General features: G+C 46.8%; 1 protein-coding gene across 11 annotated transcripts in view; it reads right to left on the reverse strand.

Annotated features, from left to right (window-relative positions):
* The window catches only part of Ndufaf6 (NADH:ubiquinone oxidoreductase complex assembly factor 6), a 129,439-nt gene that overhangs the window by 14,899 nt on the left and 101,715 nt on the right, over positions 1-12,825 (reverse strand). For 5 of the 11 annotated variants that reach the window (XR_009592475.1, XM_060385983.1, XM_021647644.2 and 2 more), the window contains exons 1-3: positions 8,455-8,680; positions 4,517-4,616; positions 2,466-2,588 (exon numbers count right to left, since the gene is read on the reverse strand). Coding sequence is in view for 10 of the 11 variants with exons in the window: in XM_060385983.1 (XP_060241966.1) it covers positions 2,466-2,588; positions 4,517-4,616; positions 8,455-8,651 (420 nt within the window). In the remaining variant the exon portion in view is untranslated. Of the gene's footprint in view, positions 1-2,465; positions 2,589-4,512; positions 4,617-8,454; positions 8,681-12,825 lie in introns of those variants that run through there. The other 6 variants (XM_060385987.1, XM_060385984.1, XM_060385988.1 and 3 more) reach the window with 3 other exon arrangements.

Here is a 12,825-nt window from a genome sequence, read left to right on the forward strand (position 1 = left end):
TCAGTCTGGATTAGAACTGGCAAAGAGAGCTGTTGGGCAGAGAGAAAGGAAACATTCCTACCATTTCATCAAATTTGCAGTTTCCGTCCTGCAAACAGATGTGTAGAAAATGCATAAATGGTATAATATACAGGCAAAATTCCTCTTTTTCCACTTAAAAAACAAAACAAAAACAGGCCAGGAAGTTGCCTTAGGAGGCAACCTGACCACCTGAGTTCAACGCACAGCGTGTCTGTGGAAGAAGAGAACTGACTTGTCTTCTGACCACCACGGATGGTCTGTGACATCCCCGTACATGGCCTCTCCCCCTCTCCTTCCCCTTCCCCCACATACAAGAATAATAAATAAATGTAATTAAGTTACATTTAACTCTATTTTAGAAAGCAACCAGGAGTGTGGTGAGATAGCTCCAGCAGCAAAGCGCTTACCACCCAAGCACAAGGACCAAGCACTGAGCCCCCCAGTATCCACGGGAAAACCTAGGACCAGTGGGACATTCTTGTAATCCCAGCGGCGAGAAGACAAGGAGAGGCTAAGCCCTCGAACCCACTGGCCAGCCAGGGTAGCTTACTTAGTGGGCTCCAGCTTTAGTAAGAAATCCTCTCTCAAAAGAACACGCAATAACAACAAATTGGCTGGTGCCTGCAGAATGATACGCAAGACTGTCTTCTGGCCACATGTATGTACACACACCACACAAACACCCCCACAACGAATACAGAGGGGACTGGAGACACGGCTCAGCACTTATGAGCACTGGCTGCTCTTCCAGAGGACCTGGTTCAATTCCCAGCACCCGCATGGCAGCTCACCACTCTCTGGTCTGTAACTCAAATTCCAGTGGATCCGACTTCTTCACACAGACATCTATGCATGCCCCAGAGCAAATGTACATAAAAATAAACGGGGCCTCGGGAGATGGATGACTGGGTACAACACTGGCTGTGGCGGTGTGAGGCCTGCGTCTGGCTCCCCAGCACCTCGCAGAGCCAGGCATGGTGGTGCGCATCTATAACTCCAGCACCGGGTACGGGGGCAGGGACAGGAAGATCCTGGGGACCCACTGATAAATGGTTACTTCCAGATTCAGTGAGAGACTGAACTAAAAAAATAAGGTGGAGAGCAACAGGAAAGTACCCAAAGTCAATCTCCAGTCCCTAACACCAGACAGGCACGCGCGCGCGCGCGCGCGCGCGCGCGCGCGCACACACACACACACACACACACACACACACACACACACACACGGTAAGTGAGCAGTTATCTAGACTAGGTTAATTGAGGAGAAACGACCCACAGTAAATGTGGGCAATACCATTCCATGGGCTATGGAGGCAGACTGAAGGAGGAGAAGGAAGTGAGGCCAATGAGATGGCTCAACAGGTAAAGGTGCTTGCCATCAAGCCTAGAGACCTGAGTTCAATCCCAGACGTCACCTGGCAGAAGGACAGAGCTGACTCCACAGGTTGTCTCCTTATAAGAAACTAATGCTTAAAATGGGGAGCAAGCTGAACACAAATACGTATCGCCCCTGCTTCCTGACTGTGGGTACAATGTGACCAACTATCCCCTGCGCATGAAGCAAACTTAACCCACGGGACAGACTGTCCCCCTGGAACTGTAAACCAAAATAACCCCCTCCTTGCTTAAGTTGCTTTCACCTCAGCAAGGCAAGTAACTAATGCACCTGACAAAACAGAACTCTAAGGAACCCAGGACTAGTCGGGGCAGATCCCATTACCATCACCACCTCCTGAATTACATCCACCAACGAGTAGGCTCAAGTAAAACTCCTGTATATCAAAAGCAGTATACACACATGTAAGTGCATACATATAAGTGTATGTATGTATGTATGTATGTATGTGTATATATGTAAACGAATGTTAATTCAGAACATGGCTCATTCTGGCAAGAGATCACATCCAAAGACCTTCTAGGACTGTATGATCCAACTGGAAACATGTCTTTAATCCAGGAGACAGAGGCAAGCAGATCTGAGTTCAAGGCTACAGCAAGTATCAGATTTAAAAAAAAAAAAAAAAAGCTTAGGTCCAGGTGAGGTGGTACATGCCATTAATCCCGAACAATGAAGGTAAAGATAGTTTGTAGAAGGAAGCACCCACGTTCGAAAGTGGTGTCAAATTGAGTGGCAGAAAAGGTAACAAATCAGAGAAAGATTTGACAGAGTAGGATATGCTCAGGAGAGGAGAGAGGAAAGGGAAGCTACTTAGGGGGCAATGCAGAGAGAGAGGAGGCAGTTTTTACCAGGAAAATAATAGAGACACAGGTTGCAGAAAGAGAACACAGGTGAAGACAGAATAAGCCAGAGAATGAGAAGGAACCAGAAAATTAGAGCAGATTGCTGGAGTTAGTTCGAGGCCAAGCAGAGCAATTCAGAGGCTGAGAGAAAAGCCAGATTGAATTTTACATATATATATATATTCTTTTTTTTTTTTTTTTACCTTCCAGAGTTCAATGGCCACAGGCTGATGAGGCGGGTTGTCACAGTACATATCTTCCACAGCTTTCTTCCAGAACTGCATTCGCATCCGTCCAATTGTTTTCTCTGAGACTGAGTCCTTAACCTGCAAACAGAGTTTAAAAACTCTAGGCTGGAGACAGAGCTCAGTGGTGGAGTGCTTGTCTGCCTATGTATGGAAACCTCAAAAGAAACAAATGAAGACAACTGATTGTCTGAAAACCAAGTATTATGAGGGGGCCTCTGAGTTAACCAGCTGCCCAAGACATTCCGATGGTGGTCGATACATAACTACACTTTCCAGAGCAGTGTACACAAAGCGTACAGCTGACTGAATACACATTCCTTTGATGCTACAAATTAGTCTCTTTTATTAACATAATTCATGAGCCAAGTGTGGTAGCTCATGCCCAAACCCCAACGTTCAGGAAGACTCTGAATTCGATTGCATGGGGATAATCAGCCATCCATTTCCCCTCAAAGGCTGGCAGGATGGCTCAGCAGGTACGAGCACTTGCTGCTCTGGCAGACGTGTTTGGTTCCCAGCAGCCATGTGGCAGCTCACAACCGTCTAACTCCAGTTCCAGCATATCCAACGTCCTGTTCTGTCCTCCAGGAGCACCAGGCACCCGTGCAGTGTACATACATTCGTGCATGTTCACTCACATACATAAGATACTCTAACTAAATCTTTTTTAAAATGATAAACCAAAACTATTTTCCTACTCTCATATCAGTAATGATAATACACTCCGAGATATAAAAGTAATTGCACAGAACTTGGCATGGTGCATGCCTTTATTCCTGGCACTTTAGAGGCAATGGCACGTGGATCTCTGTGAGTTAGAGGGCAGCCTGGTCGACACAGTGAGTTCCAAGACAGCCAGAGAGACATTGTGAGGCCCTGTTAAAAACAAACAAGAGTAACTGTATGGGGCAGTTGCCTCAGTGTCCCTGGGGAGTTGCTGGCGGCTTCCAGACTTTCCAGGCAGGAGGAGGAGGTTTAGCTGAGGAGGAGGACAGACTCCCTGTGACAGGGGGTGGCAGCCAAGACACCCGTGGGAAGGTAAGCTACCAGGAGGTACGGGGCCCTTGGCATTAGCAGAGGCATCGGCCTGTTTATACATTTGACTCATTCGTGTGTTTAATAACATGTGTTGTGGTATTTGTACATGTGCCCACGCTCCTCATTTCCAGTGTCAGACCTTTTTGCTGCTGTCCTAAGACCAACCATTCTACTGGAATTCCTTCATTTCCACAGCCACTTCACAACCGCCCTGTATCTGCCTGTGCTCTGTCCACTCAGGAAACAGAAGGGCCTGTTCTCCCTCTGTAGTTCTGAGATAAACGCAGTCAGGATCTGCCACAGTCTCTTGCACTCTACAGTCTAGGTCCTCCACCAAAATATCATCCATTCTCGCTGCACATTAAGTTTTCAGCTTTTTCTGTATACACCCCAAGTCTGCAATTGTTAGAGAAAGTAGTAAGATTCTCATTAGTTTACTCTGTTAACAGACAGTGCTAACTGCAAATCTGTAATTCACTCAGAAAAACTTACTTCCTTTTTTTAAGATGTGTTTATTATATATAAGTATATTATATATTTATATATAATACTATATATACATAATATTATATAAGTATATTATATATACTTCCTGTATGTACACCTCTTCTGCAGGCCAGAAGAGGGCACCGCACCAAACTACAGATCTCACTACAGATGGTTGTGAGCCACCATGTGGTTGCTAGGAATTGAACTCAGGACCTGGGGAAGAGCAACCAGTGCTCTGAGCCATCTCTCCAGTCCCTACTCAGAAAAACTTAAAAATCCAGAATACCATTTCCAGAAACATTAAATTAACCAGCTAGTTTTATTTTTTGGTGCTGAGTTAAGGCTGAGTAGCTAGCAGAAGAAACCTAGTTACGACTTTAAATAGGCCTAAAATGAATTACTCCATTTCTTTACTGTTCAGTATTAGGCACATCCTGCAGCCATCTTGTCATAATATTTTAAGGAATTTTAATACCAGCCTGAGCCAGCTCCACATTGAAGGCCCTCAGTGCGGAAACAGCGCTTCGACATTCTGCAGGGAACAGGAGGGAACACAAGTAACTTTCATAATCCCGTTTCCTACAACAGAGACAAAGGGGAAAAAGCAGTCAGTCTTCACTTTCCAAGCTGCACACAAAATGCAGACAAAAATCAACTGCAAACGATGAGGCTTTGGATCACAGTAGGCCTCAGTTCTTTTTTTTTTTAAGTATTTTTAAAAATAATTTACTTAATTTTTATGTGCATTAGTATGAAGGTGTCAGATTCCTTGGAATTGCCATTACAAATAGTTGTGAGCTGCCATGTGGGTTCTGGGAATTGAACCCGGGTCCTTTGGAAGAACGGAGAGCACTCTGTTAACCACTGAGCCATCTCTGCAGCCCCCTCGGTTCTTAAATTATGTAACTACTTCTCTACAATTATATCTGCTTCTCATGTTAAAAAGGAAATCTGTATTATTTTTTTGGTGCTGAATTAAGGCTAAGTAGTTAGCAGAAGAAACCATAGTTTCTAAAACACTGTAATTGCTTCAGTATATTTTGCTTTTAGTATGAATTGAAATAAGCTAAAAAAAACAAGCCAAGCTGGGTGTGGTGGTTTGAATAGGTATGACCCCATAGACTCTTGTGTTTGAATGGTTGTCCCATAGGGAGAGGCACTATTAGGTACAGCCTGTGGGAGTAGGTGAGGCCTTGTTGGAGAAAGTGTGTCACTGTGGCAGTGGGCTTTGAGGTCTTCTATGCTCAAGCATGGCACACAAGTCTCTTGCTGCTGCCTGTGAATCAAGATGTAGAACTTCCAGCCAGGCGTGGCACACACCTGTAATCACAGCACTCTGGGAGCACTCCCTGTTGAGTTCAGGCCATCCTGGTCTACAAATCGAGTTGAGGACAGCCAAGGCTACAAAGAGAAAGCCTGTCTCAAAAAAAAACAAAAACACAAAAACAAACAAACAAAAGATGTAAACTCCTTCTCCAGCACCATGTGTAGCTCAACACTGCCATGCTTCCCATTATTATGATGATGGACTAAACCTTTATAAGAGTTGTCTTGGGGCTGGAAAGATGGCTTCGAGATCAAGAGCACTGGCTATTCTTCCAGAGGCCCTGAGTTCAATTCCCAGCAACCACATGGCAGCTCGCAATCATCTGTAATGAGATCTGGTGCCCTCTTCTGGTGTAGAGCCATACATGCAGGCAGAACACTGTACAGATAATAAATAAATCAATCTTTAAAAAAAACGTTTGTCTTGGTCAGGGTGTCTCTTCACAGCAAGCCTCAAGCACCCTCTGCCTAGCTTTTCGTGTGAGAAAACCATGATGCAGAGTTTGGCGCGTTCGTGGCCATCAGAATGAGCATACAATGCTAATCAGGATACTGATTGCCAACCCAATAATAAAGTTTTTTCTTCTTATTCTCAAAAAAGAAAAAAAAAAAGAACCCTAAGACACCGGGTATGTTAATACATGCTGTAATCCCAGAATTTCAGAGGACTGAGGTAGGAGTATCAGGAGTTTGAGGCTAGCCTAGGCTACAACAAATACAAAACAACAAATAACGGCAGTGGGGGCAGGTATAAAGAAAATAGTTGGAGCAAGTTTTTATTACATATACATAGGAAGACACAGAAATAAGATATATAAACCAATGTGGGTACGTATTTCTGTACCTGCTAAAAGAGCCTAGAAGCACTAAAAATCTCCAAACCCCCAGCATGGGCGAATACCAACTACCTTATTACAGACATTGGTTTCTAAGAAAGACCTTCAGAACTGGATGCCTGTAATCCTAGCACTTGGGGAGGCAGAGGCAGGTGGATCTCTGTGAGTTCAAGGCCGGCTTGGTCTACAAAGCAAGTCCAGGACAGCCAAGGCTACACAGAGAAACCCTGTCTTGAAAAAACAAAAAAGAAAACAAACAAACAAAAAAAAACAACAACAACAAGAAAGACCTCCAGCCATTCTTGAAAAAAATGATGTCCCAAGCTGGGGTAGGGAAAATATAAAACAAGCCAAAGACACCTTGAACATAAAGCAAAGATTCAAAGAATGGATAAGATTCCTTTGTCAAAAGAACCCTTGAAACAAGCCTGGCCAGAGTCTGTGGAAATCTGAATATCCAGGAATGATTGATATACACCCGAGTACAGTGTCTACTCAGGAGCTGCAGCAAGAGACTGCAGTCCTCGATTTCAAGGCCAGCTTTGGAAAACCCATCAAGAAGCCGTCACCTAGACCGGCTACTGTGTGGCTCGGTGGTACAGCGCTTGCCAGGCTTCACCAGGCCCAGTTTAGTCGCCAGTGCCTTGAAGAAAACAGAAAACGGTACATGGCAGGTGGCAACCCACGCCTGTAAGCTGAGTACTTGGTGTGGGAGAGGATTCAAAACACCTGCCAAACACAGAAGCCAATGCATTTTTCAGGTTTACTTCCCTAGCCAAACCCAAGGTGATTTAGTCATTTCAGTAACCCTTAGAAGCCCTTGAAAGCAGGCATTTTAAAACCAGGTGCTGGGGCTAGAGAGATGGCTCAGCCGTTAGGAGCACTGTCGGCTCTTCCACAGGGCCCTGGTTTGATTCCCAACATCACATTGGCTCACAACTGTTCCAGGGAGTCTGATCTGTGGTACCAGGTATGTACACAGTGTACACACACACAAATACATACATATAGGCAAAAGACTCATACACATAAACAAAAACAAACAGGAAAACACAAAACAAAACAAAAACCAAAATGGTGACACAGACCTTTAGTCCTGGCACTTGAGAAGCAGAGGCCAGAAGAGCTCTGAGTTCTAGGCCAGCCTGGTCTACATAAGCCACCTACATAAAAACCCATCCTGATACTACTGTTGGCACAGAAGGGCAAAATGCAGGGGTGGAGAGAGTGCGTTTTATTAAGCCACAGATATTCATAGGGCTCAATTCCAAGGCAGGCCCAACCCAGCCCTAGTCCTCCACATGTGTCTATGGAGGAGCTCCCAGAAGTTTTTCCCTGATACCAGGTGAACAGAACACAAGTCATGAGACTGTTCTAGTAAATTTTAGGTAAATTCCTTGTTTCCTTTCCATGACACAAAGTTTGAGCATCTATTAAATAACAATCTAACTATGTGGCAGGCATTGATCTAAATGCTCTAATTAAGCTTTATTTTTAAAAGTACATTTATTTTTATGTGTGTGAGTGTTTTGCCTACACATGTCTGTGCACCACGTGCCTACCTAGTGCCCAAGAAGGCCAGAAAAGAGAGGTGGCTCTCGTGTGGGCACTGGGAATCGAACCGGGATCCTCCAGATCAGCCTGTGCTCTTAACTGCTGACCTATCTCTCCAGCTCCTAAATGCACTAATTCTTACAACCCTTAATAGGAGTCACAACTTTTAAGGAGCGTCCAATAAGTTGCTTTAGAGTTTGGTAAACAAAATCTTAGTACAGTTTCATGAGGCTGGTTTGTGGCCAAACCTTGAACCTCCGGCCTCTAACTCCTAAGAAGAGTCAGGGGCGCGTGTGCGCGGTGTTGTGAGATGGTGTCGGTCTAACCCTCGCGCACGCTAGGCAAGCACTCCACCAGCAGAGCTGAATCCGCAGCCTCTGTGGACTGCTCATAACAGTGCCGAGCACACAGACCCCAAAGTCACTTAACGGTGTTAAACCCACTAGCTGTCATGAATAAAAGGGGCTAAGCATGCAAAGGTTGCAGGGCTCCTTAAAGTTGGGGGTCAGGCAGGCTGAACGTGCGGAGCAGAGGAAGAAACCCTGCGAGGGTTTCGTGGCCACGTGAACGGGCCTGCTGCCCCCTTCTCCGAGCCCCGCAGGGCGCAGAGGCGGAAGGATGCCGCCTCAGAGTCGGGGCTCAGCACTCCCAGCCCCACAGGCTCCGGGCTCCCGGGACGTCCCCGGGCAGCTGCGGCTCACCTAAGCAGCTCCAGGCAGTAGTGGTCGGAACCCGGGACGCCGGGCCCGCTGGCCGCCGCCACGCTGCGCCGGACTGCCGAGGGCCCCGGGAGCCGCCGCACACGTTCCCACGCCTCCCGAGGCGGCCGGTGACGGAACAGGCGGGCCAAACCGAACGGCCCCGGGCCGCGGACAGGACCCAGCATGGAGGTGGCCATGACACCCGCTTGGCGCGCCCTCCGACCCCGAGGCCACGCCCCCGAGGGAGGCCACGCCCCGGCGGGAGGCCACGCCCCCGGCAGGTCCCCGCAACCCAGCGAGGAAGGACGCCACTCAGACGGGAGGCAGGTGTCGCTGTGGTTCCGGCCCATGGGTGATTTGGCTGTTGTCTCCAGCGTCCACCCTCACAGGTCTCCAGAACGCCACAAGAAGGGATGGGTGCCTGCTTCTCAAAGCAGCTGATCTCGCGCTCTAGGCACTTAGCTTGTAACCGCACTGCCGGAAGCTTGCCATACCGGAATGCCCACATATTTCCCAGCACGCATACACATACATGAAAATATGCTCTTAGTCAGATTCTATGAGCTTAAAAAACGTCTTTGAACTCTTGAGTACACTTTCATTCAGGATATAATCAAAACAGAAAGCCCATTGCCTGTGCAAAAGAAATGTTAACAACCACAGAAGCACTATTTACTGATACGGCCTTAGGCCAAATGGGTTGCCCACCGTGGGCGGATTTAGATTATCACGCTCTGGTAGTGACTAACTGATCTGTGTGTGTATAATGCATAATGGCACATTTCCCCAAACTTCAGCCCAGTTGTCATTGTTGTTCCAAAGAGGATTCCACCTCTGGGTATAACACAGCCTTTGTTAAGAGCTTGTCATCCCTCCTACCAAGACTCCGGCTAACTTGTCATAAGAGTCCATTCTGTGTTTGCTTTAATGTCAACAGGAACTTATTTTCTCATTTCTGAGATCAGTATGCCAGCATTTTGGGGGGTTCTAATGTTGGGTTCCTCACCAGAGGACCCTCTTTCTAGCAAAAACCTAAAAACAACGTGTGTCTGTGTGTGTGTGTCTCCTTCCACCATGTGGATAACATGGATAAAACTCAGATTGTTAGGCTCTGTGTTCTCCTCCACTCCACTGAGACAAGGTCTCACCATGTAGCCCTGGACCTCACGCTGTAGACCAGGCTGACCTCACACTCACAGGTGTCTGTGAGTCGCCTCAGCCTCCCCGGGATCCTTTTCAATTAGCTTCAGCTGTTGCTGTGTCCAGACACAGAGACCTTTTGTCACATTTTAAGACCAATACAAATACTACTCTAATAAACTTCTAAACGAATGACGATTATTACAAATGAATACTTATAAAACACGGTAACTGCTATCATAGTAATAAGAATATAGGGGATAGAAAACGAAAGTGACTTGGTCCAACAGCAGGTGTTTGGGTACCAGCACAAAGGCTTGCTCACAAAGGTCGTACCCCAAGGTCATGGAAGCCCTGCATCGCCCATGTTGGTTTGAATAGGAAATGTCCCCCACAGGTTCTGCTGTTGCGGATTGCTCCTCAGGTATTGGTTATGTTCTGGGAAATCCTGGGATCCTTAAACAGTAGGGACTTAGCCGGTGGTTTAGCTCACCGAGGGCCAGGGTTAGAAGGTTGTGCTGTAAGACCTGGAGTCTCACTGCTCAGGAGCTCAGGATCGTGCCCTTCCCAGGAACACTCACAGACCACAACTCGATGCAAAAGCAAGAGGTTTATTCCAATCGCGATAGGGTCACCCCTCCAAAGACAGGAGATGACCCCAAACATGCAAAGCACAGGGTGTTTATACCTGAAAATCAGACCACTTTTGCTCTACAGTTTACAGCTGGTTGTTTCTTAGAACAGTTCACCCTGCCCTTCAAGAGCTCTCTGCACCTGGCTTCCATTCAAAGAATCACAGTTGTTTTTCCCATTCCCGGGTGGCCCCTCAATGCCTAGTCTCGTCGGGCCAGCAACTCTGCTTTCTGGCCCACACCGTGTGAGAAGCTAACAACGAGGGCCCCTGCTGCCTTCCCACCGCGGCAGACTCTTCTGTCTGAAACCAGGAGCCGGAAGAAACCTCTTCCTTCGGGTGGTCTACGGTGGGATTTCGCCGCAACAATGAGAAGAGTCTAGTGCATCCTCAGCCGCAGACGCCCTAACGGCTACGGCTAGCACCCTGCGGCCACTACCGCATCCTTACTTAAAATCTTATGTATTTATTTTTGTTTCCTGCTACATAGCCCCTTTTGGTTTGGCACTCCCTGTGTGGCCTAGGCAACCCTCAGATACGCAAATGCACCAGCATGCCTGGCTTTTAGATTGTTTTATTTTAATTAGTTGTGATAATGGACAGTGAACGGAAGGCTTTCAGTTAGACAAGGGAATATCCACTAATTCCATCTCCATTCATTCATTTCTTTATCTTATTTTGAGACAAGTGTTACTAAGTTGGGCAGGCTGTCCCTGGACTCCAGGCAGGCTTCAAAGTTGAGATCTTCCTGCCTCAGGCTCCCAGACCACCTCACCTCCACTCTATAGAAGAGCGAACACGGGGTAGAAAGGTTAAGGAACTTCCTCAGCCCTATACATCTGGCAATGATTGGTGGAGATAAACTTGCCCCTTGGGCAGTGTCTCAACAGTCTCCCTCGTCTCTACATCTTACTGCCAGGCAGAGACTGAGTCGAAAGAAAAGTCCACAAGACGGAGCTGCATGTGCAAAGCACCTTAGCACAGGGTTAGCTAAGGACAGAGTGGCAGCTCTGTGATCAGCACTCGGGGAGCAGGGAGGATGCTCCCAGCGAGAAGAGAGGCCTTCTAGTCCACTATGCGGCCAACTAAAGGAAGCACAAATGCAAGACAGCACATAAAAACCATTCCTTCCAAAACGCCTTAGCATGAAACTAAAATGGGGGCTGAGGAGATGGAGATGGTTCAGCAGCGAACGATGCTGCCACATAAGCCTGAGGACTTTGTTCTGTCTCCAAAATAGACATGGTAAAAAGGGGAGATGGGGTTCCCCCGCACCCACCCCCCCACTAAATAAATAAATAAATGTTTTTCTTTAAACTAATTAAAGAGCTAAGGGTATACCTCAAGAGTGGTATTTGACCAGTGTATTACAGCTCTGGGGGGAAAGGCATCCTGGCAATCGGGAGCCAAGGAATACCACAAAGTCACACCACACAATAAACCTCACACAAAAGATTTATTGGGAAAGACACAAGCGAGTGGCTGCCTCTGTTCCGGAGACAAGCACCAGGGAACTGAGCAGGAGGCGGGCTTTGTAAAAGGCTGGGAGTGGGGAGCGCTTTGCAGGACAGCCTGGGATTGGAGGGAGTTTGTGGCCTTTTCTTTTTTATTTTTCTGTAGGGTGGGGCCTGGCCACTCTCCCGCCTAGAGAAGCTAGAAACTAGAAGCTTGTGGGTGTATGTAGCCTGTTCGTGAGTGCGTTTGTGTGTGCATGTGTCTGTCTGTCTGAGGCTTGAACCTAAGTCTTTATGCATGCTAAAAAAGGCAGTGTGCCACTGAGCTCTCTCTCTAGCCCTCCATTCTCAGACTTTGGTTTCTTCTTTTTTTTCCCCCCTAGTGATTTTTTTTTTTTAAATTTTTGTTTTATGTGCACGGGTATTTTAGCTTCGTGCATGTCTGTTTGAGGGAGTCGAATCACTTGTAGCTGGATTACAGAGTTTGTGAGCTGCCATGTGGGTGCTGGGAATTGAACTTGGCTCCTCTGAAAGAATAGCCACTGCTCTTAACTGCTGAGCCATCTCTCCAGTTGCCCAGCTTTTGGATTCTTTGTTTGTATGTTTGTTTGGTTGTTTGGTTGGTTTTGTTTTGTTGATTTTTGAGACAGGGTTTCTCTGTATAGCTCTGGCAGAGCAGGCTGGTCTCAAACTTCAGAGATCTGCCAGCCTCTGCCTCCCAAGTGCTGGGATTAAAGGCTTGAGCCACCACCATTGGGCTTAGCCTTTGGATTCTTAAAACAGGTTGTCACTCTGTAGCTCAAGGGGCTATAAAGTTGAGACCCTCTTACCTCCTGAATGCTGGGATTACAGGCATGTCACCATGTCTGACTCCTAAAACCAATTTCAAATTTTATAAGAAAAATGAAGACAAGAACAAAATAAACAACAAGAAAAAACAAATCTGAGGGGCTGGAGAGATGTCTCAGAGGTTAAGAGCACTGTCTGCTCTTCCAAAGGTCCTGAGTTCAATTCCTAGCAACCACATGGTGACTCACAGCCATCTATAATGAGATCAGGTGCCCCCTTCTGGCCTGCAGGTGTACATGCAGACAGAACACTGTATACATAATAAATAAATCTTAGAAAAAAAAATTTCAAATTCAC

Source organism: Meriones unguiculatus, chromosome 6 (genome assembly GCF_030254825.1).
Source record: "Meriones unguiculatus strain TT.TT164.6M chromosome 6, Bangor_MerUng_6.1, whole genome shotgun sequence".
Lineage (NCBI taxonomy): Eukaryota > Metazoa > Chordata > Mammalia > Rodentia > Muridae > Meriones > Meriones unguiculatus.